The 27,848-nt window shown below is 51.0% G+C and overlaps 1 protein-coding gene across 1 annotated transcript; it reads right to left on the minus strand.

Moving 5' to 3' along the window:
• Positions 1 to 150: 150 nt before the first annotated feature.
• On the minus strand, positions 151 to 26,061 carry Ttc38 (tetratricopeptide repeat domain 38). The gene is made up of 14 exons (XM_021183614.3): positions 25,935 to 26,061; positions 25,126 to 25,203; positions 23,775 to 23,856; positions 22,152 to 22,323; positions 19,489 to 19,662; positions 16,405 to 16,480; positions 13,392 to 13,511; positions 11,689 to 11,748; positions 10,427 to 10,465; positions 6,755 to 6,836; positions 5,572 to 5,737; positions 4,815 to 4,974; positions 4,528 to 4,601; positions 151 to 2,040 (listed from the first exon to the last, which is right to left on the minus strand). Exons 1-14 carry the CDS (start codon positions 25,953 to 25,955, stop codon positions 1,947 to 1,949), a joined length of 1,398 nt encoding a protein of 465 aa, XP_021039273.1. The 5' UTR covers positions 25,956 to 26,061; the 3' UTR covers positions 151 to 1,946.
• Positions 26,062 to 27,848: the final 1,787 nt, after the last annotated feature.

Raw genomic sequence — 27,848 nt, forward strand, 5'->3', positions numbered from 1 at the left:
GGGATCGCACTTCCAGACCAGAGATCACAGCAGAAAGTGGCTCAATAGCAAGGGCAAGAGCCAAGGGCTATGGGGCAAAGAGAAGGCACTGTCACCACCCCACAGGCAGGGTGGAAGGCTTTCTGAAAGAGAGAGAGTGCAAGACTCCGCTTCTGGGTGAATCATGTATTATTTGGAATCATATACATAATGAGGACTAATGAGGAGGTTCCTCCTTGGCACCTGTCCCCAGGCTCCGTGATATGGAGACAGTACCTCTTCAAATCCTATGGCGATTACACAATTTCTTGACTTGCTGCCTCATCCAGCTAAGATTAGACAAGCCCATCTCCCTAGGACGCAACCCAAACCTGGCACTTGGGAGCTGCTCAGAGGTTCCCAGAGGAGACGGTAGTCAACGGGATCAATTAAATTGTTTTAATGAATGCCCAGAACCTGTCCAGTCCTCAGCAGACTGCAGGGACTCTGAGCAGGCTAAGCAAAGATCACCAGTTTGGAGACCTCCACCCCACTCCCCACCCCACCTGCCCATCAGTCCCTACTTAAGTGGGAACTGCATCAACTTCCAGGAGGGATGTCCCTGTCACAGAAGCAGGAGATGGGTTTAAACCTCGTGATGGCTATGTTACTTATCTGATTATTTGCCACAGCAAAACAGCCCTAAGCTGGTGTAGTGGTTTGAATAGGTTTGTTCCCCATGGACTCAACACTTGGCTCATAGGGAGTGACAAGTTGGTTTTTGGTTTTTTGATTTTTTTTTTTTCAAGACAGGGTTTCTCTGTATAGCCCTGACTGTCCTGGAACTCACTTTGTAGACCAGGCTGGCCTCGAACTCAGAAATCCTCCTGCCTCTGCCTCCTAGGGAGTGACAAGTATTAGGAGGTGTGTACTTGGTGGAGGAAGAGTGTCACTGTGGGGGCAGACTTTGAGGGCCTAGACTTTAAGGGCCTAGCTCCACCCAGTGCAGAAGGGACCCTCCTGCTGGCTGCAAGAAGATGGTCTCCTTTTGGATGCCTGCAGCTCAAGATGCAGAACTCTCAGCTCTTCCGCACCATGCCTGCCTGGATGCTGCCACTATTCCCACCATGATGATAATGGACAGAACCTCTGAAACTGTCAGCCAGCCCCAAATAAAGGTTTTCCTTTGTAAGAGTTGCCTTGGTCATGGCGTCTCTTCACAGCAATAGAACCCCGACTAAGACAGCTGAGGGTCTCACACCCACTCTCAGGAGCAGAATCGGAGTTAGCCAAGGAAGCCACATCCCTCAAGATTTACTCCCAAGTGAAGTCTAAAGAGAAGCTCCAGTTGGCACCACCAAGTCCCCCAGGGAGGCAGAAGGGATCCTTCCCCTCGTCTCTGGGGACGGTGGCAGGTGCAGTTGTCTGGGGCTGACAACCAAAGCCAACGAGACAGATATTCTCCCCCAGAAAGGAAATGCCCCTGCTCACTGGGACCCCAGGCAGCTCTCTGGAATCCTCCCCAGGGAAATGGGACAGTAGGACCTGTGCAGAATATAAGGAAAACTAAATGGAAAGGTTTCACTAGTGCAGTGTGTGTGTGTGCGCACGCGTGCGCATGTGCACGCACACGTGCACACACACAGACTTCTAGACCTCTCAGCTGACCTGGCCACATCTCTTCACTGCCTGCCGGCTTCAGAACAAGAAAATACAATGTTCAAGGCACCTGAAAATGATAGCCATGCTTTGGTTCTGGAGGCTTAAAAATGCATGTTGGCCCTGAGAGGAATTCTGAACATCACTCAAAATTAACTTGGGTTCCCTATTTTGAACAAACTACTGATTTGGAGAATTCTGCTCAGGACTGAACTTTAACCTCTGATAAACAGACCCAGCTGTTTCCTAACCCTACCCTAACCCAACGAGGCAGTCAGCCTCACACCAGGAGGTCAGTGTTGAGCTGTAGGCTAAGGACCTGGCGGTTTCTACTGCATAAGATGGACAGCGGCCGCCCTTCGGATCAGCCGCTCCGTCAGGGGTGAGTTGGGTTTCAAGGCGTCACGCTCCATCAGAAGGCTCCTGTGGAAACACACAGAGTTTCTGTTATAGAACCTTCTAGAAGGATGTGCGAATATGAATGGCCAGGGCAAGATGGGTCCAGCCATCTGGGCAGTACTCTGATTTTCCATGAGAGATAAACACTAGAGCTGAGGACTCCAGTGTGGGCCTTTCACGGTGGTGTTGTCTATCCTAGGGAAAGCCATGGCTCAAGACCTCATAACTCATGCTTCTGTCACCATCTAAGGCTAATTATGAGAGGGACCAGGAATTATGAGAGGGACATGTGAGACTGGTCCAGGAAAAGCAAATGAAAGAGTTGGGGTGGGGAGCCTTAACTAAAGCAAGACCAGGACCCATCAGGAGGTAAATCTCCTACTGTGGCTGGATGCTGGGGCCTCCTTGATGAGCCCACACGACTCTTGTGTCTGAACCACATGTCACCTGTGTTTGCTTTGTTTTGGTCACACCCCAAGGAGATTAAGAGAGACACATATGGTGGCTCTGAGGGCAGTAAGTGATGTTAAGGGGCTGGGGCTTAGGACTCGGGAGAACACACCCCAGCCAATATAGACTGCATCAGTCCACTTTCTGCTGCTAAAACAACTTGTGTGAGGCTGGGCACTTTGCAAAATTGAAGGTTTTATTTAGCTAGGTTCCAGAGACTGGAAGTCCAAGATGGAGGCCTTACCTGGCTTCATATTAGACTGCCTGGATGTGTGAACAAGGGAGGGGGGGGGGAAGCAAATGACCATGCACGAGAGATTAAGCAGAGTGGCTTTGTTCTATATCGTTCTTCTGTGAAGAGCACTAACTGGGGCCCCTGAGAACTTCAACATCTTCTGAGGGTGGGGCCCAGGAGGAGCTCTCCTCTCTCCACCCCTCTTTTTCTCAACACTTCCAAACTTGAGAACACACATGCAGCCATGGAACCCCACGCCACACTCAAACCACCTAAAACCACAGCAGCGCGTTCTTGCCTCTGAAAGGCATGGGCTGCATACAGAGGCAAACACTTGGAAGGATGCCCCATCCCTGCAGTGTCTTCCCAGGCAGCTGTGCCGCCTCTCACCCCTGCACTACCTCCTGTCTGCAGCTTAGGACCCAAGCTACACAGTATCTACTCCAGCATGGGCCGCCACGCTGCACCCGAGAATCTTCCCCAGCTCAACCCTCGGGCCCCTCCTCTGACCAGTACCCACGTTCTCCTGACTGTGACCACCCAAAGCAGGTCCCCAGAGGCTCAACCTCTATAGTAGCACGTGTGCCCCTCTCTCTCCCTCACTCTCTCTGAGACAGGGTTTCTCTGTGTAGCCCTGGCTGTCCTGGACCTCACTTTGTAGACCAGGCTAGCCTGAGACTCAGAAATCGGCCTGCCTCTGCCTCCAACCGCTGGGATTAAAGGCATGCGCCATCACTGCCTGTCGGCGGCGCATGTGTGGCTCTTTGCATATAGATGTGGAGTAACAAAAACAGGGACATGTTCCCGTGGCATTTCTGAGTTCAAAGTAGTTCAAATGTTCCTGCCCATCCCCTGGCACTGCTGTGGGCGTCTGACCTATCGCCCAGGGCACCTGCCTAGAGTGCTTCTCACAGGATGAGGACCCAGGAGCCCTCTCCTTGGCGGGGTAGGTGATGAGCCAGGGAAAGTAAGGATAATGGTTAGGGCTGCAGGAGATCCTTTATCGAGTGGCCCAGACACCCCCAGCTTCTAAGTTGTCGCTTTTTCTCCTAACCAGGCATTTAGCCTTCCCTTCACACCTCTATGGGAAACCCTTATGGTCCTCCACATCCTCACCAGCTCCACCACCACCCTTTTCCCCTGACCACAATTATATAACTGTCCAGAATTTTGCTTGTGAACTGTTTTTTTTTCATGGGTTCCGCAAAGTCAAGGGCTCTATCCATCTACTCAGCACTGCGTCCCACATCCAGCACAGGTAAGTAAGAGACTGTAAGCTAAGGTCTAATGGAGCAGACAAGAAAAGGAGACAAGCTGTCCCAGAGGAAGAGGGCGTAGCACATGCCAAAGAACTAAGAGCAGGCGCATTGTCTCACTGTAGTTCAGCGCAGGCGCACTGGCTCGCTGTGTAGTTCAGCGCAGGCGCATTGGCTCGCTGTGTAGTTCAGAATGGCTAAACTGAGAAGTGAGTTGGGGAGGCAGGAGGCTGGGCAAAGCAAAGCACTGGCTGGGTGCTGGTACGGTCCTGGCACTTGGGAAGCAGAGGCAGGCGGATCTCTGGATTCAAGGCCAGCCTGGTCTACAGAGCAAGTTCCAGCCGGGGCTACACAGAGAAACCCTATGTCAAACCTCCTCCCCCTCATTGGCTTGGCTGTCCCCCTTTGTCAAGTTGAGCCTGCTAATGGAAGAAAACCAGATCCCCAGCTCGCCTCTTGCTTTCTGGACCCCAAAAGCAGAAGCGTGCATGCCGAGGCAGGTGTGTGCACAGGGAGACCACGTGCAAGGGATCCTCCCGTGCCTGGCTGGAAGAAGGGCCAAGTGCTCACCGGGCCACATTCTTGTGGACACTGGAGGTGCAGGTCATGGCAGCGTGAATCAGCAGCTGGTTGAAGACATCTCTCTAGGACGTTAGGCAAGTTAGGCACTTGGACCGGCAATGGGCTCCCAACCCAAAGGAACCACCTAGACAATCACCGCCCTCAACAGCATACCCTGGTGGTAGCATTTGACAAGAATACTCCTACCCCATGAGTACCGACCACCCAGGAGAGGAGACACCTGGCTGCTGGGCCGATCACTCCAACCTCTGGTTCTCTTTATACAGCTGGCTCACCTGGGCGTTGCTGCCCCCAATCTGGACAATTCGGTATCGGATTGGCAAGAGGAGTTCTAAGACTCGGTCAGGGTTTCCGTTCTCAGCCTCCACGAGGGCCTGGCACAGGGGCAGCCCAACGTCTTTTGCCAACTGGTGCTGGCAATTCTCCCCTGGAGACCTGCCACCAATACCAAAGCTCAGTGTCCCCACCTCCACAAAGTCCCACCCGGGCGAGGGACCCACAGTTAGGGCCTTTCACAGCTGCCTGATGGTTCTCTGCCCAATGTAGGGAGAAGAGAGGGCTCCCTGTCCCCAGCCTCAGTTTGCCCACCTGGAAAGTGGCGTAACAGCACAGCCCTCACAAAGAGGTCAGGACTGCAGACAATGCAGGCAAAGCCTGAACACCAACAGCCAGCATTACCATGGGCTACGGAGAACGTGTCTGCAGCAACCTGTCCTTCCCAGACCACCCGTCAGCCTGGAAGGTGCCCATTTCCAATAGATGAAGAAGCTGAGGCTTAGCTCTGTGTCCTGAGGATACCCACTGGATCTCCTGAAGGTCAGACACCTATCAGATGCATGCCCGCATGGGCACGCACCTGGGGATACCCACCTAGAAGCAGGGATAGCCTCGAAGCTGTGCTAACCAGAAGGGTCTCAGCCTCGGGTTTCCACAGGAAGGCAGAGCAGCCCCTAGCAGGCTTTGGCTCAGCCCCTTGCATTCATTCACCCTCTCGGCTGGGCCCAGACTTCCTGGTCTCAGGGCCTGGCATACTTGCTGGCCTCCTGCAGGGTGGTCAGCAGCTCCCGGGTGATCTGGAGGTCCTGTGCACCCAGCGAGGCCATCAGGAAGTGAGCATCGTTGAACAGGAGGATGTGGTCTCGGGTATGCTTCTGGGTCACAGGTAGAACATTCTGCCACCGCTGGCCAAGGGGCACCCCTGGGGACAAGAAGAGAAGCCCAGGGCTTGGTGTGAGGCAGTAGTGTGCCTTACACTTGGTTTTTCTGCACCCACATCCTTCAGAAGCTTATCCAGCCTTGTCAGAGGCCAGGAGGTAGGTAGAGCCACCAAGGCCTATGGTCTCCTGGTTTACCTAGAAAAAGCAGCAAACCCATGAGGTAAAAATCAGATTTGAAAAAAAAAAACCAAAAACAAAAATGGTCATAAGCTATCAAACTATTCTTAGCGTCCTGATAGAACCCCCCCCCAAAAAAAACCCCAACCCCAAACAAACAAACAAACAAACAACAACAACAACACCCCATGTTTTAAATGTTAGTGGTTAAGAGCCCTGGCTGCTGTTCCAGAGGTCTTGAGTTCAATTCCCAGTAACCATGACAAGTGGCTCAGGACTAATTATAAGGGATCTGATGCCCTCTTCTGGCATGCAGGTGTATATGCAGAATACATTAATAAAAAATGAGAACAGTTATCCTTGCCTACGAGGTGAGAGGCTTTTTCCAGCCTGCCAGCCACCTAGTGCCCCTCCTCATCCCTCACAGTGGGATTCTGGATCCCCCCGGCCTTTCTCAGCATCTCTCTGTGGAGCGTTATCTGGACCTCCAGCCTGGGCAGGAAGCCAGCCCCCATCAGGGCAACTGTGAAGCCTGGGGTGATAGGCTGAGAAGCCGCTAATGTCAGAGTTGGACAATTCTCACCTCCTGTGATCTAGGAAAAGAGGCATTAGCCAGTGGCCCGGTGCCATCGGTGCCCTGAAAGGTCTGCCGGGCGGGCTGTGGGGATGGCAGGGTTCAGAGTCTAAGGCCACCGCACCAAGGAGGAGAGAATAGAATAAAGGGCAGTCGAGGCTAGGCCTGTTGCCTTGGACCGGCAAGGAGGCAGTTGCATGAGCTGGCATGCAGAGCTGCAGCCAGGCTCATTCATCCCATGGCCTCAACCTCGGGATCAGCAATTTTCCTCGTTGTGTGGGGGGCAGGGAAGGGACGCAGCAGCTACCTTCCATCTGAAGACGGTAGAGCATGGAACAGCTGTCCACCACGTCCAGCATGGCACCACTGGCCTGCAGGCTGGGGAGGATCTGGAAGACAAGGGTCATGGAGGCCAGGCTCAGGGGGCCAAGTAATGACGGGGGACCATGGGAACAGCCGGAGGGAGTTGCCATCTGAGCCGTGGTTGTGGCCTGAGCAGAGAAAGCCCTCCGCAAACAGAAGCAATAAGCGTCATACCAGCATCGGAGTCGTTAGGACTATCACCCACCCGTATCACTTCTCAGCCTTCTGGCAAAGATAAAAGCGCAGGACCATAGTTCCAACTAAGGGATGATGCAACTGTACATCTAGCCAGAATGTATGAGGGGCATGTACGTGCAGACGCACGTGCGCATGCAGGCACGCATGCGCATACGCACATGAGCCCACTTCACTGTGTCCCCAGGGCTAGTACTGGGCCCCGTCAACTGCAGGCCCAGGAGATTCATATCTTGCCTAGTCATGTTTCTAGACTTATCACTAGGAGACCTGTCTACACCTACACCTCAGAACACGCAGTGCAGGTCACCTCCATTTCTTTCTAAGAAACTGGTCGTGACAGAAGGACTCCTCCATGGGACTCTCGTCTAGATCTGGAAGGTGTCTCTCTGGTGTTCTAACGCCCACACTCTGTGCCAAGATTTTATTACTAAGACCTCACTGGGGGAGCTTTTCCTTTCAAAGAATGCCCAGGGGCTGAGAGAAGAATTTGAGTTCGGGGAAACGGCAAGGTTCAAGAGGTAGCCAGTCGGATGGGCCCCAGCAAAGTCAATATGCTAATACTGGCACGGTACATCACCACCACTACCACCACCACCATCACCATCATCACCATCACCATCATCGTTATTTTACACATATGAGTATTTTGACTGCGTGTATGCCTGGTGCCTACAGAGGCTAGACGTGGGCATCCGGTCTCCTGGAACTGGAGTTAGAGATAGTTGTGAGCTACCATATCGGTACTGGGAATTGAACCTTGGTCCTCTGGAACAGCAGTCAGTGCTCTTAACCACTGGCCCATCTCTCTAGCCCCACAGCTTTTCTTCTTCCTTTCTCATGGAACACTGGGGTTGGAACTTGGATCCCACGCATGCTAAGCAAGTGCTCTCTCTAACACCGATATTCCCCGGGCCTCTTTTCAAAACTCACTGAGTTGTCCAGGCCAGCCTTGAACTCACTTCACAGTCCAGACACTGTGAACGTCCAATCCTCTTGTGCCAGCATCCTGATTAGCTAGGATTGCAGGTCTGCACCACCGTGAGTAGGTTAACTTTTTTTTTTTTTTTTTTTTTTTTTTTTTTTTTTTTTTTTTTCCGAGACAGGGTTTCCTGGTGCAGCCCTGGCTGTCCTGGAACTCACTCTGTAGACCAGGCTGGCCTCGAACTCAGAAATCCACCTGCCTCTGCCTCCCAAGTGCTGGGATTAAAGGCATGCGCCACCACTGCCCGGCTGTAGGTTAACTTTTATAGCATAGATTTTTACAGTGATAAAAAAGCAGGGGTCTGGCGAGATGGTTTAGTGGTTAAGAGCACTGGCTGCTCTTCCAAAGGATCTGGGTTTGCTTCCCAGCACTCACACAGCAGCTCACAACCATCTGTAAGCTCCCTCTCCTGACCTCTGAGGCACCAGGCATGTACACAGAACAACGTACATACATGCAGGCCAAAACACTCATACACATAAAATAGATAAATCATTACAAAATTAAAACACATACATGCATATGCACACACATGTGTGCACACACACACACAACTGGACATATGGCTCAGTAAAGGCACTTGTGAGCTTATGAGACCAGGCCTATTTCAATTCCTAGGACTCACAGTAGAAAGAGAACCGGCTCCTCTGACTTTTACATACATGTCAGGTATACACGTACAAAATAAATAAATGTGATATTTTGGAGACAGGGTCGCATTATACAGCTCTGGTTCCTCTAGAACTCACCATGTAGATCTGGATGGCAGTAAATACACAGAGATCCTATGCTTTGTCTCCGCCTCCTGAGTGCTGGGATCAAAAGTTGCAGCCACCATGCCTGCCCCTGACTTTTTTTTTAAAGATTTATTTATTTTATGTATATGAGTACACTGTAGCTGTACAGATGGTTGTGAGCCTTCATGTGGTTGTTGGGAATTGAATTTAGGACCACTGCTCGCTCTAGTCAACCCTACTTGCCCTGGTCGACCCCACTTATAAGTACACTGTAGCTATATTCAGACACACCAGAAGAGGGTGTCATATCTCATTACGGGTGGTTGTGAGCCACCATGTGGTTGCCGGGATTCGAACTCAGGACCTTCGGAAGAGCAGTCAGTGATCTTACCTGCTGAGCCATCTCGCCAGCCCTGCCTCTGACTTTTTAAGATTTATTTATTTTTTTATATGTATTGGTGCTCTGCCTGCATGTCTGTGTGGGGGTGTCAGATCCCTTGGAACTGGAGTTACAGACAGTTGTGAGCTGCCATGTGGGTGCTGGGAATTGAACCTGGCTGCTTTAGAAGAGCACCTGGTGTTCTTAGCCACTAACCCATTTCGCCGACTCCTGCCTCTGACATTTTAAAGTTAAAAATAAGTGAACAGAAATTGAAAACAAAATAAAACTTCCTATGGACAGGTGAATTACCTCCTTAAGAACACCCCTCCCCCTGACAATTGGAGCTGGGGGGGAGGCTGCCTCTGACTCTGTTGCCTACCATTGGATCCCCTTCCCCTAGCTGGACTGCCTGGCCAGGCCTCAGTAGGAAAGGATGGGCTTAGTCCTGTTTTGACTTGATGTCTCAGGGTGGGGTGGTACCTAAGGGGCCTCCTCTTCTCTGAGGAGAAGGGGAGAAGGTAATGGGGGGGGGCATGTAAAGGTGGGACTGGGAGGACAGGAGGGGGCGCTGCTACCGGGACGCAAAGTGACTAAATAAATTAATGAGAAAAATGAATATATGTTGTATGTGAAAGGAAAAAAAAGGAATATCCATCTATGCCAGGAGGTGGTGGCCCATGTCTTTAATTCCAGCACCTGGGAGGCAAAGCCAGGTGGATCTCTGAGTTCGAGGTCAGCCTGGTCTACAGGGTGAGTTCCAGGACAGCCAGGGCTACACAGAAAAACCCTGGAGAAGAGAAGAGAAGAGAAGAGAAGAGAAGAGAAGAGAAGAGAAGAGAAGAGAAGAGAAGAGAAGAGAAGAGAAGAGAAGAGAAGAGAAAGGGCGGGGAGGAGAAGGGAGAGGAGGGGAGGGGAAAAGAAAAAGAAACGAAAAGAAAAGAAAGAAAGAAAGAAAAGAAAAGAAAAGAAAAGAGAAGAAAAAGAAAAGAGAAGAGAAGAAAAAAGAAAAGAAAAGAAAAGAAAAGAAAAAAGAAAAAAAGAAAAGAAAAGGATACCCATCTGAAAGGACAGAAAAAGTCTGAGGTTCCTTAGACACATCAGGCTCCAGACACCATGGGTGACAGTCAGCAGAGGCTTCATGGTACACTGAGCCAGGACATGGCTCCTGAGAGAAAGCAACCCCACGAAGCCTTTTCTGAGAACTGGGGGCATTCCCCCACCATTTGCTCTGGCACGGACAACCGCAACAGGCCCAGAGGCTACGGGAGACTGGGCTGACTTGCAGGCACAAACCATTAACAATACGAATGCACTTACGTGGCTGTCGTAGATGGTTAGCGCGGCCTCATAGTCTCCCTGCAAAGGTGAAATTACTGCAGTTAACATCTGGAGAAGTCAAAAAGCAATGCTTGGAAGTACACCAGGAAGAGCTGACCAAGGTCCCCAAAGGGTGAAGGGCAGGGCTCAGTGGCAGCCTAGTATGGAGAGGGGAGAAGGTGAAGCCAGGAGACTCCTAGTCTTTCTCTATGAACAGTTCTGCGAGAAGGACCCTGACAAACAAGACCCTGCCTGTATCCATCACCTGTCCCCGCCACCTTCTCATCCTAGAATTTCTGGTCCAATCTGCGACCCTCCCAGTGTCCCAAGCACTTGACTCCATACCACCTATGGTGTATCTCAGATGTTTGGATACTTGGTCCCGAGTAGGTGGCAATGTTTGTGCAAGCTCAGGAGGTATGGCCTTGTTGGAGGAAGTGTATCACTAGGCTTTGAGAGCTCGAGGCCTCCCCCTACTCTCAGTCAGTGCTGCTCTGTGCTTGGATGAGGTGAGCTCGGGCCATCCAGTTCCAGCAGCCCTGTCTGCTGCTTGCTGACACGCCTCCCCCACTGTGACTGAGGCTCTTATGCCTCTGGGACGATAAGGCAATTAAGCCCTTTTCTCTACAAGTTGCCTTGGCTACAGTGTTTTACCACAGCAATAGAAGAGTCACTGATAGGCCATATGAGTCCTGCTTCCTCAGAGTGAAAACTGTCTCTGAGGAGGGCAGCCTGCAAAGCTCTATGATTGCTGTCTTGCTTCAGGCACCATCCATACTGATCTGAGAGGAGGGAACCTCAATTGAGAAAATGCCTCCCTAAGACCTGTAAGATTTTTTTCTTTTATGAGTGATTGACAGGGGAGGGCTCAGCCCATTTTGGGGACTATCCCCAGGCTGGTTGACCCTGGGTTCTATAACAAAGCAGGCTGGGCAAACCATGGGGAGCAAGCTAGTAAGCAGCACCCCTCCATGGCCTCTGCATCAGCTCCTGCCTCCAGGTTCCTGCCCTGTTTGAGTTCCTGTCTTGCGTCCCTTCAATGACTGTACTACACTGTGGAAATGTAAGTCAAATAAACCCTTTCCTCCCCAACTTGCTTTTGGCCATGGAGGTTCATTGCAGCAATAGAAACCCTAACAAAGACACCATCGTTTGCACCAACCCTCAAAGGTGCTGCATGGGCACAGAGTGGGGGACTAGGAACAACCTATTCTTTGGACCTCTGTGCTGGGTGAGACAGTCCAAATATACAAGCATCCTACCTTTTCAATCAAGTACAGGGCCCAGTGCCAGTAATTGTGGCAAGCAAGCATATCAGAGTCCTGTGGAAAGAATTAAAGACTGTATGAGCACTCGTGGGCTGGGTCTATAGTTGAACTGGTATCATGCATGAACCCCTGGGTTGAATCCCCAACATTGGATAAGCTGGGTATGGAGGACCAATGTTTGTTGGGTAAGCATGGAGACCTGAGCTTAACTCCTGGAACCCAGGTAAAAGCTGGACCTGATGGTGTATGCCTATAATCACAGGAGGGTTCTTAAGGTTTTCTGGCCAGCCAGTCTTGCTTAACCAGCAAGCTCCAGGTGCTAGGGAAAGACCCTGTCTAAAAAACTGAGGTAGATGGCACCTGAGAGATGACAAGGTGGCTTCTGTATGCACACAAATACATGTGCATTTATCTCCACACACAGGTTCATCTGTATGTGTGTGAACACACAGGTGCATCTGTATGTGTGTGAACACACAGATACACACACGTGTGCAAGCACATGCACATGCATGCACACTCAGAGGTCACACACATGGAGTTGGGGTAATGTTTGTATTCTAGGGGAAGAATGTGAACAAGAGAAACCAGGTCAAGTGGAGGACGGGACCAAGTCATACTCCCCACACAGACACTGCTCCCTATCTATAAAAACCTTTCAGTTTCTGCCTAGGGGGTCCCAGGAAAAAAATACCTTCTCTGGTTCTTGGCGCCCCCTAGAATTTTCCAGACTCTGGATTCTGGGCATCTTTAGAACAGGCTGCATGTTCATAATCCTCTCTGTTAGTCAGCTGTCCCTAGAACCATACCTAGAGATGCTAGGAATTGCCCTGGCTGTCAATCACAGTTTGAGCCCAGGGGGAACCTCTCAGAGGGATGCTGGAGGCCACCCCATCCTGTCTGGTCTCCGAAGTGCTGAACATCTGCTACTCTCAGTGCCAGGCTCAGGAAAGAACTTTCTGCCCTCGCTGGTGGTGCCCTTGTAGCCTGCTGTGGCAAGGACCTGTGGACAGGTGGTCAGGCCATGTGCCAGAGGCAAGTCCAGAGAAAACAGGCACACACAGAGGAAGAAAGGCTACGTACTACAGCTAGTGGGCCAGAAGGATATGGCCTCCAAAGGGGGCACCGGCCAGTCAGGAGCAGGGATGAGTAAAGGTGGGACTAGGGAGGGTGAAGCCGCATAGTCAGGCCACAGAAAGGGTCAGGCTGTGCACTAGGAACCTGAACCATCCAACCCCCCACATCTCTGCCCTACATCAGTGGGCCATCACCCCATCAGCCTGCCTCTTTCCTACACACTGTACCATGTATTCCCTAAGGTCACTCCTTGAGTAGAGCCTTATGTGGGGCCTGCTGGCAGCAGCAGGAACACATGCAACCCAGGACCCTGAGCAGGCCCACCCTTACTGGGTTCCTATTTCCCCAGCACCCTTTATGTGAATGGATATTCCTTTCACAGCAAAATACCTCAGGGCCGATCCCAATTACACAATCACTTATAAAACACTGGTAGGTGTCGGGGTGCTGTGAGGCACCCAGAGGATGCTTGGCTGTCAGGGATGCCTTCAAGCTGACCCTAAGCTCCCAGAGAGCTAAGCCATATCTGTAAAGCCCACCCCTGAGCAAGCCTTGGGGGAAACTCCAAGTGTCAGACTGGAGCGTCCAGAAGATGGCCACTGCCAAGACTCAATTCATACCTTCCAGTGGCCTTCCGATTGCTGCATGAACTCCAGCCCGTCCTTGATCTCGGCTCTCATTTCATGTACGTGGGCCACAGTGTGCACTGACCACGCGTCTGTCGGCTCAATAGATAAAGCCTACACGGGGCAGGAGATGGAAGAACAAAGAAAACAGGGGTTAGCCTGGTTGCCTGGGCCCAGCCAGAGCAAGGGTGGAGACTGGGCTCTAACTCAGAATAGTTACAATCCCAACCCCAGCCCCATATCCTGTGTGTCTCTTGGGGATTCAGATGTGTGCCTTGCCCACCATGGCAGATTGCTAAGAAGAGCATCTCTGTCAGCCTCACAGATAAAGAAAACTGAGGCTTAAGAAAGCCAAGATTTGGGGCTGGAGAGATGGCTCAGTGGTTAAGAGGTACCAACTGCTCTTCCAGAGGTCCTGAGTTCAATTCCCAGCAACCACATGGTGGCTCACAACTATCTGCAATGAGATCTGATGCTCTCTTCTGGATTTGTCTGAAGACAGCTACAGAAACTCATAGAAAATAAATAAATAAATCTTTAGAGAGAGACAGAGACAGAGACAGAGACAGAGACAGAGACAGAGACAGAGACAGACAGACAGCAAGCAAGCCAAGATTTGCTTCCTGGGTCATTGGCATTTTACCCAAGAGCCCTGTGCCTCAGTTTCCCCTGATGGCCTTTGGGGTTGCCTTCTTTTCCCAGCTATGAGAACAGTGTAGACTGTTGCATCCTCTGGTAGTGAATGACAAGAGGCTGCCCCTCCCACCTATCCTCAGGTGCCAGTTACACAAGTGGCTTCCTGAGTTAGAAGCAACTGGTTCTAGGAACGCTGCAGTTCATGACAAAACCGATTTGACCCCTGAGCTCCACAGTGAGGCTGAGTTCGTGAACTGGTTCTCATTCCCTTGTCTCTCTACCCACCAGGTCAGTTCATGTTTATTGAGCACCTACTGAGTGCTGGACCTGAAGCAGCCAGCTGGGGCTCACGGCAACCCCATCACTAGCTTATACTCAGAGCCCCACAACAAATCCCAGGTCCCTTAGACCTGCTTTTCCTGGTGCCTTAGAACTGCGAGTGCCTCCACATTGGCCTGGCACCTAACGCAAGGGTTTCGGCAACATGTCCCGAGCGGTCTGCGTCCTCCTCCTGTCCCTCAGCTTTTACCTTCTTGTCCACTCCACGTGGGAGGATTTCAAGGGTGCATCCTGAGCAAGCTAGGTACCAGTATGCCTTGAAGGAGCCCCCCTCTAAGAGTGCTGCCTTCGCACAGGGCAGTTAGGAAATAGGACTCAGCCTGTTCTTTCTGTCTATAGGGCTGACCAGCATCCCCACTCACCTGGAGCCCTTGCAAGGTTTCCTGGAAGACTCCAGCTCTCTGCCTGCCCCTCACACCTGAGGCTGAGCTGTGAAGGTGGTGTCACATTGTGGAGTCATTGCTGTCCGCCCTCGCCTTGGGGGACACTGCTGTTGCCTTGCCTTTAATCTAGCAACTGACTGTGGGGGTCTGAGGCTAAGGTCAGTGTGGCCTAGGGTACTGGGAGAACTGGAGCAGAGGGCAGGAAAGGGCAATGTGGGTAGGCTGGCTATTCTGCCACACCTCATGTCTTGTCAGACTCGGGACTGCATCCCTGGCCATCTTTCTTTGGAGTCAGAGTGACACAGTGACACTCAGAGCTCTTCCAATGGCCCTGATGCCTTCCAGCCGCCCCAGGGGGCTCCTCCCATCAGCAGGGCCTTTCTGTGGCTTAGCCATAAATGACCCCATCTGGTTACCTAGATCATAGAGCTTCGATGGCCAAGGAGCTACTTGGGGCTCTCAGGGCAGGCTCAGAGCTAAAACAAAACAAAACAAAACAAAAAAGCAAAGCAAAGCAAAGCAAAACAAAAAAATAACAATAAAAATCCTTCACCTGATCCCTAAAATCTAGCCTGAGTCTGATTCAGGCAACCTTCTGACACCCCGAGGATGTTGTCATGGGTGGGGGGGGGTACTTCAGGCCAACGGAGGCAATGCCTGGGTAGGGAGCCACAACAGGGCTGCAGAGAAGCTAAAGTCTAGTCCAGGCAGTTTAAAGGAAAGCTATCTTGTCAGGCCGGCTAGGCGAGGATCTCACCATGAGTTTATCACCACAGGAAGGCTCTGCCTAGCCTCTCTCTGAGCTGCAGCTCCCTTGTCTGGACAGTAAGGTCTCTAACTGTGAGCAGAGATCCTTGGCAGGCGGGAGCAGGCATGCACAAAGTGCCAGTTGCGAATCTGGACCAAGAGTGCATGTCACTCTCCATGCAAGCACGGCGATGTCTCCTTGCACCTTGGTTTCTACTCTTGCAAAGACAAGAGCAGTAGAGATCAACTTCCAGGGCCTGAGCACCCCGGCCTGTCACATGACCCTGCACCCAGGCCTGTCAGTCACCTGACCCTGGATCCAGGCCCACAGGGGAGTCTGCAGAGCTCCAGGTCAGCCAGCACATCCCAACAGAAAACAGAACACAGGGCCCAAGGCTGAAGCATCTAGCAGGTTCCATGCTGGCTCCACCCCTCCCACTGGCAGGCACCCCAAGTGATGACTGAAAGCTAAGAGACAAGCTTGTGGACAGGATAAGGAGCCTCCTCCACTCAGGACAGAAGAACATAACAAGATCAGGCCCTGACCCAGGAAACCTTTATGTGAAACCCTCACCCACCTCAAGCCTCGGGCATGGCTAGATCCAGTGGAAAGGTGCAATGCATGGAGGAAGATCCAAGATTTGCATGGCTCTCATGGAGTGTACCAGTCCTGCTTAGTCCTGTGGCTCTGGAGCCAAGTGGGGCTCACAGAAGCAGAGAGCCAGCACTATGGTGAGACCTCAGAAGGATTAAAGGGGTGCCCGACAGGCAACTGCTTGCCCTACTACTAGCCCCTCCCTTGGAGTGAGGACACCCCAAGGTCGGGGGAGGCAGGGCTGCTTGGTCCACATATGAGGGGCCACACCCAGATGTGCCTCACACCTTGAGAAGGACCCACTCACCTCTTTGGCAAGCTTTTGTGCCTGGTCATAGAAGTTGGTTTCCATCAGTCCGAAAGAATAGATGCCTTTCACATAACTGAAAACACAGGAAAGACTTCAGTACCCAAGAACACAAACAGGAGCAGGTGGAATGGGCTCCCCCAGCAGGGTCAGCTAGCATCTGCACCCAGGGCTTATATGTGACTGTGTTTGGGCACACAGGGTTCGCAGAGCAGACGGAGGTGTGATGTGGTAGGAAGCGATCTGACCACTGTTTTCCTCTGTGTAAGAAGCCAGGGTAGAGCTGGTGTCAAGGAAAGAGGACTTGCTGGACGAATCTGCACTGCTACAGCCACCAGCAGGAGGCAGCAGGAGAGAATGGCACCACCCCTCCCCCACCCCCAGCCCCACCCCAGCCCCGCCCCCAGTGAGGAGCTGAGCTCAGCCGGTTTTTTTTTTTTTTTTTTTTTTTTTTTTTTTTTTTTGATCTTTCCTGAAGACAAAGGGACAACAAGCTCCTGAGGGGAAGGTCCTCACCCTTCTTTTTTTTTTTTTTTTTTTTTTTGGTTTTTCGAGACAGGGTTTCTCTGTATAGCCCTGGCTCACTTTGTAGAGCAGGCTGGCCTTGAACTCAGAAATCCTCCTGCCTCTGCCTCCCGAGTGCTGGGATTAAAGGCGTGTGCCACCATGCCCGGCTGGTCCTCACCCTTCTTAAAGCCGCAGCCCTTTAATATGATTCCTCCTGTTGTGAGGACCCTCTGCCATAAAGTTATCTTTGTTGCTACCTCACAACTATAATTTTGCTGCTGTTGTGACTGTTTTCTGATGGTCTTGGAGACCCCTTAGAATGGTCATTTGACCCCTAAAGGGGTCAGGACTCTCAGGCTGAGAACCGCTGGTCCAGAGGCATCTTCCTGGGAAGCCTAGTGCTATGGGTAGCTCTTCCCAGGCCTGGGGCAACCCAGCCAGAACCAGATTCCAGGACCCTGTTTGTCCAGCTTACCCCTCACTCTGTCCCACATACTCTAAATGACTACATACTTGCATTTCTCATCAGTGACCGGTCAACTGAGCCCCAAGGCGGTTGGTCATAGGTGACAGAGGGGCTCTATCCGGTGTCCCTTTGGGACAGAGTGGAGAGAGATGCTGCTGTCTGAGACTCGGGTGTCACCTCTACTATCCAGCACAGGGGCAAACGGCATCTTTTACTAGAGAGCAATGGCTTAGAGGTGACTTTAGAAACTATTTACCAAGGGCTATCTGTAGGTCAGGTACTGTAGCTCATGAATCTTTTAATCATCAATTCGCCTGAGCCATGGTACCTGGACCCATGCGTGGTCCAGCACCATTCTGAGGGTCACCACAAAGGTACTTGGATTGGGTGTGATTAACTTTTAAACTAGTAGACTTGGAAACAAACAAGTTTTCTTGCAGGATATTTGATCGCACTGTGAATCCAAGATTGTGTTATTTACTGAGGAAAAAAAAACCCAACTGTTTTTAGTTGCAGTCCTTACAGTACACACCTTGAATCCCTCGGGCTGGAATACAGATACACTCACAGTACACACCTTGAATCCCTCGGGCTGGAATACAGACACACTCACAGTACACACCTTTAATCCCTCGGGCTGGAATACAGACACACTCACAGTACACACCTTTAATCCCTCGGGCTGGAATACAGACACACTCACAGTACACACCTTGAATCTCAAACAATGAAGGTAAAAGTTCTTTTATAGAAGGGAATACCCATGTTTGAAATGATGTCTAGTTGAGTAGCAGACACAGTGATGAATCAGAGAAAGATTTGACAGAATAGGATATGCCTAACTCTCAGGAGGAGAGGAAAGGGAAGCTGCTTAAGGGGGCAGTGCAGGGGGAGTGGGGGGGGAGCAGTGAAGGGGGGAGGGGGCAGTGCAGGAGGAGTGGGGGGAGGGAGCCGTGCAGGGGGAGAGGGGAAGCAGTTTTACTGGAAGAGTTTTACAGAGACAGGCTGAAGAGAGAATGAGGCCAAGCAGAGCAATTCAGTCAGAACCAGAGAGAGCCAGAGAGAGCGAGAGAGAGCGAGAGAGTGAGAGAGTGAGAGAGAGCAAGAGAGAGCGAGCGAGCGAGAGAGAGAGAGAGAGAGAGAGAGAGAGAGAGAGAGAGAGAGAGAGATAGGTAGGTAGAGTTTGAGCAAGAACAATTGAGTTGAACCAGCCAGCTGGAGTTCAGAAAGAGCTAGAAGGGGTGAGCTTATTCAGCATTAAGTCTCAGAGGCTGAAAGCATTCTAGGCGAGGTTAAGATTGTCTGGAGGCTAGAAGCTTCCAGGACTAGGCCTAGGTTAGCAGACAGAGGCAGGAAGCTTTGGAACAACAATTACTACAGGAAAATTAAAAAGTTACTTTTACAAAGTTTCCCAATAACGTGGGTGGGTCTTGTCCAGTTAGGTGACAGTCACAGAGAAAAAGTCCTAGAAAGAAAAGGACACTACATCTTCCTTCCGGCTGCCATTGGATACAAAGAGGAAGTCGAGTGGACTTCCGTGAGAATTTCTACCCTACAGGTTCTCAATCTGTCAGATGCTACCTAAGCTACTCTCTGGAGAGCTCTCCTTTCCCTGGTAGCAAATGATATATCCAGAGGTCATTTCTCTAACCATCTTGAGAAAAGAGAACGAGGTGGCCATAGAACCTTTGGCCCTACATAGATGAATAGGGCAGAGTTGGGCCTCGTGATTCATGCCTGTAATCCCAACGTCCAAGAGGATGAGCCACGGGATTGCCAGGAATTGGAGGCCAAGCTGGGTTGCAGAATTATATACTATCTTACAAATAATAAAGCTAACAATGGGTATGAACTATGAGTATTAAGCCTTGAAGGATATAATCTTGGGGATGCTTGTCACTGCAACAACCAAAAAATATCCTGACTGATACACAATTGGTACCACCTTGTTCACAGGATGGGATGAAGATCAAAGAAAGGAAAGGAAGCCTTTTAGATTAGCAGCAGGAGTCTCGTTAGCTTTAGGCTGGGGCCAATAGAGTTTCTCTGCTTTTAGGGCAGAGGGGAGAAACTGGAAGAAGGAAATGATGTAGTTTCTTAATGACATGTACCTGTTAAGAGGGATGTCAGGCGTCCAAAAGGGGTAAACTCGAGCCACAGAATCCCGCATCTGCTCCTGGTAGCCCAGGTAGAAGTAGGCATCGTGGGAAAACTTCAGGGCCAACATGTCTGTCGGGTGGTCCCGGAGGATCTGTTCCCAGAGATCACAGGCTCTGGGGAAGTTCCTGGCAGAACACACTGAGCGTGAGGTCCCCATCCACAGGGAGTGCAAAGCCATCCTGCATCACCGTCTGTCTGCCTGCCTGAGCTGCTTTAAGTGATAATATCTGGGGCCGGGAAAGGCACAGTGGCTAGGAGTGATTGCTGCACAAAACCAGAGTTCAAATCCCCAGCAGCAGTAAAACTCAGGCACAGCCAGGCTCCTGTAACCCAGTGCAGGGGGCAGGGGAGAAAGGAGGACTTCCGGGACCTTGCTGGCCGCCAGTCTAGCTGAGCCCGGGTTCAGTGAGAGGCCGTCTCGAGGGATGAAGGTGAAGAGTGATAGAATGGGACACTTGGCATCCTACTCTGGCTTCTGAGCACAAGGGCACATGCATACCTCACCAAGGGGGACATGTGTACACACACTATAGTGCCCCCCAAAGATAAATAAAATGATAAACATAAAATGTATAAAACGATATGTTGTGCATGTGTGTCACATGCATGGATCACAAAACTAAAAAGGGATTCAATGTGAAGGGGGGAGGGTATAGAGAAGGCAGGATGAGTGGCATGAGGACAAAGGCAAAGGAAAGGAAGCAGAGGGGCTACAGAGTGGGAGGGGCTTGAGGACAGACCACAGGAGTGGTACTGAGGAGAACAAAGAATGATAGCACCCATTACTTTGTATATGACTAGTCATTAGTGAAGAAGAAAAGGTTTCCAATTAAGAAAGAGGTGTGGGTGTGGGTGTGGGTGTGTTGGTGCATGTCTTTAATCCCAGCACTCCAGAAGCAGAGGCAGGAGGATCTCTGTGAGTTCGAGGCCAGTCTGGTCCACAAAGAGATTTCCAAGATAACCGGGACTGTTACACAAAAGAAACCCTGCCCTCCAAACACACCCCGCCCCCTCAAAAAAGAGACATTCCATCAAGAGCCAGGGATGTAGTCGGTGCTTGCACTACAAGTAGGGCTCTGGTGTCTGATCCCAGCACTGCACAGAAAAAAAAATGTTTTGTGTGTGTGTGTAAACACATTTTCTATGGTAGGTTGTACCTCCTAAGGTGCAAAATCCTCACCCTCTCAAGTTCAGCTTTAAGAAGAAAACTAAGGAAACCGGATAGATGGTTCAGTGGTTGACAGCATCTGCTGCTTTTGCAGAGGCCCCAGGTTCAATTCCTGGCGTGCACGGTGTGGCTCAGAACCATCTGTAACTCAAATTCCAGGAGATCTGGTGCCTGCTCCAAGTCCCCAAGGGCACCAGACATACATGTGGTACACAGACATACCTATCAGCCAAATACTCAGACACGTGATATAAAATAAAAAATAAATCTTTTAAATAAAAAAGAGAAAAACAGGTTTGTCTGGTGTGGGTGTGTGCACACATGTGGAAGGAGGCCAGGGGTCAACATCAGGTGTCTCCTTCAATTCATCTCCCCCTTATTAACATAGTCTCTCACTGAACCCGGATCTTATCAATTCAGCCAGATTGGTGAGCTAGTGAGCTCCAAGGACCTGCCTGCTCCTCCTCCACAGACTGTGGGTTACGGTACACATCGCCATGCCTGGCTTTTTGCCCAAGTGCTGGGCATCCAAACTCAGATCCTTAAACCTGTGTGGCAAGCACCTTATCAGCTGAGCCATCTCTTCCGCCCAGAAAAGGAGGCTTAACCAAGTGCCATGGACAATCTGTCTCAACACCATGAGGCACCTGAGAACTCCACTGAGTCACCAGAAACGCTGGGACTTTCTTGGCCTAAGCCCTCCCCCCCCCCAGACTCCTTACAATCAGCCTGACCTATCTGCTCTAAGGGACACCTTGCCTGTCCAAGCAGGTAGAGGGACTACCCTGGAGGATTGTGGGAATGGAGGCAAGGAATGAGCTGGACGGTAGAGAGACAATGAGCAAAGCATGGGAAGACAGCATACCCTAAAGACTTGTATATTGAAGGCTGGGTGTCCCAGCCTGTGCTGTTGGGAAGTAGAGCAGCCTCTCAGAGTTTGGGCCGGGTGATATTAAATTAGGTCTACCTTGAAGGGTAGACCGTGGGCCCTTCTTGACTTCCCAGGAAGCTAAGAGGTTAGTATTACTCCCCACAAAGCATTGCCTTGCCATAGCCTCACAAGCAATGGGGTAAGTTCCCATAGACTGAAGTCTCTGAAACCATAAACCAAAGTTAACCTTTCTTCTTTATAAATTTACTGTCTCGGGTATTTTGTTACAGCAACAGAAGGCTGATGAATACGGCCTCTAAGGCAAGAAGCAAAAGGGTAGGTTGTTTTCTTCTCTTTCCTGGGTGTTGTGATTAAAATAGTAACCATGTTAATGAACCATAATACACTGTTCTGAACCCTAAGCCAGGAAGCCTCGCTAAATATTTCTTCATTCAGCATTCAATGTGGGGCAGAGCAACAAGCGGGTGAGATGCTCACACAAGCTCCGAGGCCTCACCGTGCACAGGAGTCCCAACCCTCCCTCCCCCCTCCCCCGGCCCAGGGAGGCCCCTCACCCCTTGGCAAACATCTCCACCGCAGACACATGCAGCTGCTCCCGAGGTGTCAGAGTCTGGGTTTGGGAAAGCTCCACCATGGTCTTCACAGCCAGGGCCAGGTCTTTGTCCAGCGCCACGGAGGTTCCCGTGCCAACGAGCACAAGGCCGTTAGAGATGGCAAGGCCCATGGCTGACAGAAGATTGGAAAACAGCTGGTCACTCAGCCCCAGCCCAGACCCACATCCCCGCGAGGCTCGCCATCAAGACCTGATGGGGGCTTCACTGTGTGCGAGGCCGTAATCAAAACCGAGAGTTCAGCCCTGGACTTCAGCAGGTGGTGGCTGCAGCAGCACTTCTCAAGTAACTAAAGCTATTTTTTTTTAACAGAGCCTTCTGTTGAACGCCCAGCTCTGAAGTTCTTCTCTCTGCCCTCATGAGCCTGGCAGAAACTGTGAACTGGTTCATCAACTGGTATTACTGCTCTAAGCATCCTGGGCCTCCCAGGATGGCCAGTTAATGCTGTTCAGGGAACAGAGTCAACAATCCCTGAGGCCCAGACCCTGATTCTGTCTCTCCTCGACCCTCACACATGATGGCGCAGTGGGTATTTCTTCCTGAAGGTGTGAGGTTCTCTACCCATGCTTCCCAGCCCCATCTTGAGAAAGATAGAGTGCCCCCTAGTGTGCAAAACTAAATCACTGACACTGGCCTGGCAAAAAAAGAACCATAATACTAGGACACCCCTAACCCAGCTCCCTCAGCACCTCTGTTCACAACCTGAGTCCACTCTGACCACTACCTGTCCCTATGGTGGCATGTGGCTCACCCTGGCTTTAGCTGGGCTATGTTGCTGCAGGTGTTAAGAACACCCCTAACATCTGTCTCCCTTTCACAGTCTTCTCAAATCCCAGGAACCTCACTTAACACATGGATGGGCCACCCATCTGGGGTTCTGAAATGTACTCTACTGACCTCCCCCAGTCCAATACACACAAGGCTCTCCCATAAGCCAGGCTCTGCCCTCCATTTTCATCCAGCTTTAGTGGTTCTGGAGGTGTCTTGAGACCCCTGACAAAGGTTTCAGGAGCCATCTCCTGTGTTCTAGGATTCTGGGCTTTAGAGCCAGCTAGACTTAGGTATGTGTCTCATTGTCACTGAGCCTCTGTTTTCCTCATCTAAGAAGTAGAGGTGGTGTTATAAGTCAAACTGATAATAGCTAGAGAAAAGATCCAGGGTAGCAGTTTATAACCTGTGGGTGTAGCCCCTTTGGGGGACGAATGACCCTTTTGCAGGGGTCACCTAAGACCATCAGAAAACAGATATTTATATTATGATTTCATAACAGTAGCACACTTAAACAGTTATGAAGTAGCAATGGAATAATTTTAGAGTTGGGAAATGTAACACTCGAAACTGCTTTCAAGGGTAGCAGCATTAGGAAGGTTGAGAACCACAGGCCTTGAGCCTTCCCTGGAAATGGCATCCTCACAGGGGCAGCCGTAGCTCCAAACGCAAAGGTAGCGGTCATCATTCCCCACTCTGTGCGGTGTCAAGCTAGCCACTGCCTGCAGTGTGTCCTCCCAGCCAAGTGACAAGTGAGTTCCTGCAGTCAGGGCACGTGACAGGCGATTCTCTACTCACCAAAGGTTGGATCCGCTGCCCTGAGCTTTGACAGGCAGCCCTCGATGCCACCAAGACTCTTGTCATTGGTCCACTTGACGTACTGGAAGGAAAAATGCAGAACCAATCTGCCCTCACGACTCTTAGTATCAGTGAGGGCATGTATCCAAACTCAGATTAATTAATTAATTAATTAATCAATCAACTAATTATTGATCGGGGTGCTGGGGATCAAACTCAGTCTCACACAGCTCTCTCCTACTGAGGGAGTCCCAGACCTGAGTTATTTTTCTTTCTAGAACACTGAGCATTTTCTGGACCCTCATCCAAAAGGGGTCTAACTTAGTGAGTCCTCAAGGAAGAGACATGATTGGATGACACTTCCTGGGGATGCTCACTGCCAGTAAAGAACTGAGGGAAAGCAGGCTCTTCCCAAGAGGTGTGGTACGCCCCCTTCTTCAGCATTAAGAGGAGCCACGGAGTCCACTCACACAATTTCTGCTTCATTTCTCTCAGAAATAATTCCTAAACTGGGCTCGGTGGCTTACACCCATAATCCCAGAGACTGAGTCAGGAGGATTGCTGTAGGTTCCAGGACAGGCTGGGCTACAGTAGAAACCAACAGAAAGACCATGGTTGGAGTTCATTACAGTTAGAGATGCGAAGGCTGGAAAGGCTAGTCTTTGCTTTCTTTTCTTTTTTTTAAAAAAAATTATTTTATGTATATGAATACACTGTAGCTGTCCTCAGACGCACCAGAAGAGGGCATCGGAACCCATTACAGATGGTTGTGAGCCACCACGTGGTTGCTGGGATTTGAACTCAAGACCTCTGGAAGAGCAGTCAGTGCTCTTCACCGCTGAGCCATCTCTAGCCCCAGCCTCTGCTTTCTATCTGTGTCTTCAGACTCAGGCACACCTTGGCTCTGCCTCTGATGTATAATGTTTGGCTCGTCAGTTCAGTTCTCCGAGTCTCCATTATCCAATCTGGTAAGAAAGCTGCTGAGACCCTGGTCCCTCTCCTGTAAGTGCCCAAGTCTCTTTACTATAGGATACTTCACTGATGTAGCAATGACTGGGAATGGCTGGGAAGCCCTGGTCCAGCTAACGTAGTAAAAGCTTCAGAACACCCCATGCCTTTGTGGCAGCTCAACATTTCCAGGCCCCCTTGGGGCATCCATTGCTGTCTACCCTTGAACTGGGAACCTTGGGGACAGGGCAGCTGGGACTGGCAGAGATGCTTCCCATAATTGTTGGACCTCTGTGGCAGAGGTCAGCTCTTCTCTGCAGTGGGGTTTACAGACCATTCACCAATCAAAAGCCCTCCTCAGAACCGTTCAAGGAGGGGCCCTGAGTCTCTTGGGCCTGCATACCTGAGTCAAGGTGGCATCGAACAGCTTGCAGGCTTCATTGCTTATGGTTGAGAGTGGGAGCCCAGCATCCTTCCACGCCTACACAACAGGAAAGGGACACCAGGTTTTCCTCCGCTAAGCCCCCCAAACTCTTGGTTTTGCTACTCTGTGAAATACCTTAGAGGGTCCAATGAGGTGAGTTTAAGGGTCAGCCAGAAGACAGACAGCAAATAGGAGGGTCATTACCAGGCATGGTAGGAAGCCTGGCCCCTGGTGGAGGAGGTCAGAGTTCAAATGTGTAACTTGAAGGATGTCTGGCTTGTCACAGGCCTAGCAAGGGGTGTACTACCTGCCAACGCCTAGCATCTCCTCTCCCATTGCAACCTGCAGTTGCAAAACCATCAGATTACTAAGGCTGCCTGCCCTCGGTGACCTGACAGCCGTCAGGGTGCACAGTGCCCGGATCACCCTTGGGCGTGGGACATGCCCTTAAGTCCAGGCAAGCAAAAGGCTGCACTTCCCCAAGACTTGGAAATCAGGTGGCTGGGGCAAGCATCTTCCTGGTCTGAAAAATGGGTTCAAAACCCGGGCCCCCCAAATGGGTGGCTTCAATGAACCGTTTCCTGCATTCAAACCCAGTTCACAAGCTTCCACCGGTGCACCTGACTGGAACCACTTTGGAGTCCCCTCCACCCTGGGCTGCCTATGCACTGTTGAGCTCAGGTCCAGGTTCCCTGCCTGACTCCGGGTGACCTACAGGTTTGATCTCGACTGCTCAGCGCTGGGCCAACTCCTGACCGAGGAGGACCCAGCCGAACCGGTGCGCGTACCTGGCAGTCTCGCAGTGACATGATTATGGCTTTGGTCTGCAGAGTGACAGCACCGGTCAAAGCTTTTGGAGTCTCTGAGACGGTCTGGGGAAGTGAGGGTGTTATTGGTTGCGGAAGGGGGCGGAGCGGGGCGAAGCAAGGGCGGCCGCGCTATCCCGATCTCTCATTGGTGGCGTGGGACGCACATGCGCAGCTCAACTCAGGGTCAGACCTCTCCGACCCACGAGTTCCCTGGGAGGTGTGGGTGTAGGTGTGGGTGTGGGAGGAAGGGGAGGAGGAATGGGTGGGGGTAAAGAGAATGGGAGGGCATAAACGGTCGCATTTCCCAGGTGAGGTGCTCAAAACTAGCCTGGCAGCTGCAGCCTCTGCTCCTGAACCCCACGTGGATAGAGGTGCCCAGCTTAGGTTTAAATTCCAGGATCTTCCTTGCTCATCTGATGGCATGGGTGCTCGCGGTCCAGCCTCTCCCAGTCTCCTTCACTGGGCCAGAGTGGGGCATGGGAGCTCTGGGCCAATCCTTGGAGCCTCATGCATCTAGTCAAGAGCTGTACCCCTATCCCCCGTCCCCCATCTCCGTTTTGAATTAGGATCTCACTAAATTGCTCAGGCCAGTCTTTGTGGCCGAAGCAGGTCTTGAACTTTCAATCTGTTTGCCTCGAGCTGTCAGCATTACAGACCTGTCCGTCCCACCAGGCCTGGCTGTCATTTGAAAGTTCTAGGAAGCTTTTCTCCACTTGCCCAGCCTCAGGCACTCGCTGCTCAGTTTTTGGCTTAGCCATTGACAAGCTTCACCCAAAACTCTCTGCTGCCCTGGGACAGTCTCCCTCCCCTCCTCTGGGGCTTGGGATATTAGCACAGCTCCCCTTCCTCTCTGTCCAGACATTTTGTGGGAGTCAGCTGGGCAGTGAGGGTGGAGAGGCTGGAAAGTTCATAATGCTATCGCTAAGTGAAAGAAATCAAACACAAGCCGGGCAGTGGTGGCACACGCCTTTAATCCCAGCACTCGGGAGGTAGAGGCAGGTGGATTTCTGAGTTCGAGGCCAGCCTGGTCTACAGAGTGAGTTCCGAGACAGCCAGAGCTACACAGAGAAACCCTGTCTCGAAAAAAGAAAAAAAAAAAGAAAAAAAAAAAAAAGAAATCGGACACAAAAGGATACACACACACACACACACACACACACACACACACACGTCTTCCTCCTCCTCTTCATCATCATCACCACCACCACCATCATCACCATCATCAGGTATATGTTAAACATCCAGAATACCAGAACCGTAGAGACAGAAGGCAGGTGGCTGGAGGCTTAGGGTTGGAGAGGATGAGCGGTAACTGTCAGTGCTGGTAGGATTGTCTTTTGGGATAACAAGATATTTGACTGTAAAATGTTGAGTTTGGCTGGGCATGGTGGTGCATGCCTTTAATCCTAGTACTTGGGAAACAGAGGCAGGTGGATTTCTGAGTTCGAGGCCAGCCTGGTGTACAGAGTGAGTTCCAGGACAGCCAGGGCTACACAGAGAAACCCTGTCTCGGAAAAAAAAAAAAAAAAAAAAAAAAAAAAAAAAAAAAAAAAAAAACAACAAAAAAAACCCCGTTGAGTTTGTACTTAATATCTTGTAGCTTTACCCTTCCAAATGGGTAGCTTTATGTGAATAGTACTTCAGTAAAGACACTGTCTTGATGAATGAGGTTTTTGTGCCCCGTCCCCTTGAATCTTGCACCCGAGTCAGTCGAATTCTCTGTTTCCTTCTTATTTCCCACACTCTTGTGTCAACCAAGACCATCATTTTGGAGAAGAATCTGGAGGCTGGGAAGTCAGAGTGATCCAGGACTCAAATCATCAGCGTTCCATTCCTGCACAACCAGGAGGCCCCAAGACGCCATGAAAAAGCCAAGGGGCTGGGTGGAGTATG

This window comes from Mus caroli, unplaced genomic scaffold (genome assembly GCF_978045245.1).
Source record: "Mus caroli unplaced genomic scaffold, Mus_caroli_1 scaffold_16, whole genome shotgun sequence".
Classification (NCBI taxonomy): Eukaryota; Metazoa; Chordata; class Mammalia; order Rodentia; family Muridae; genus Mus; species Mus caroli.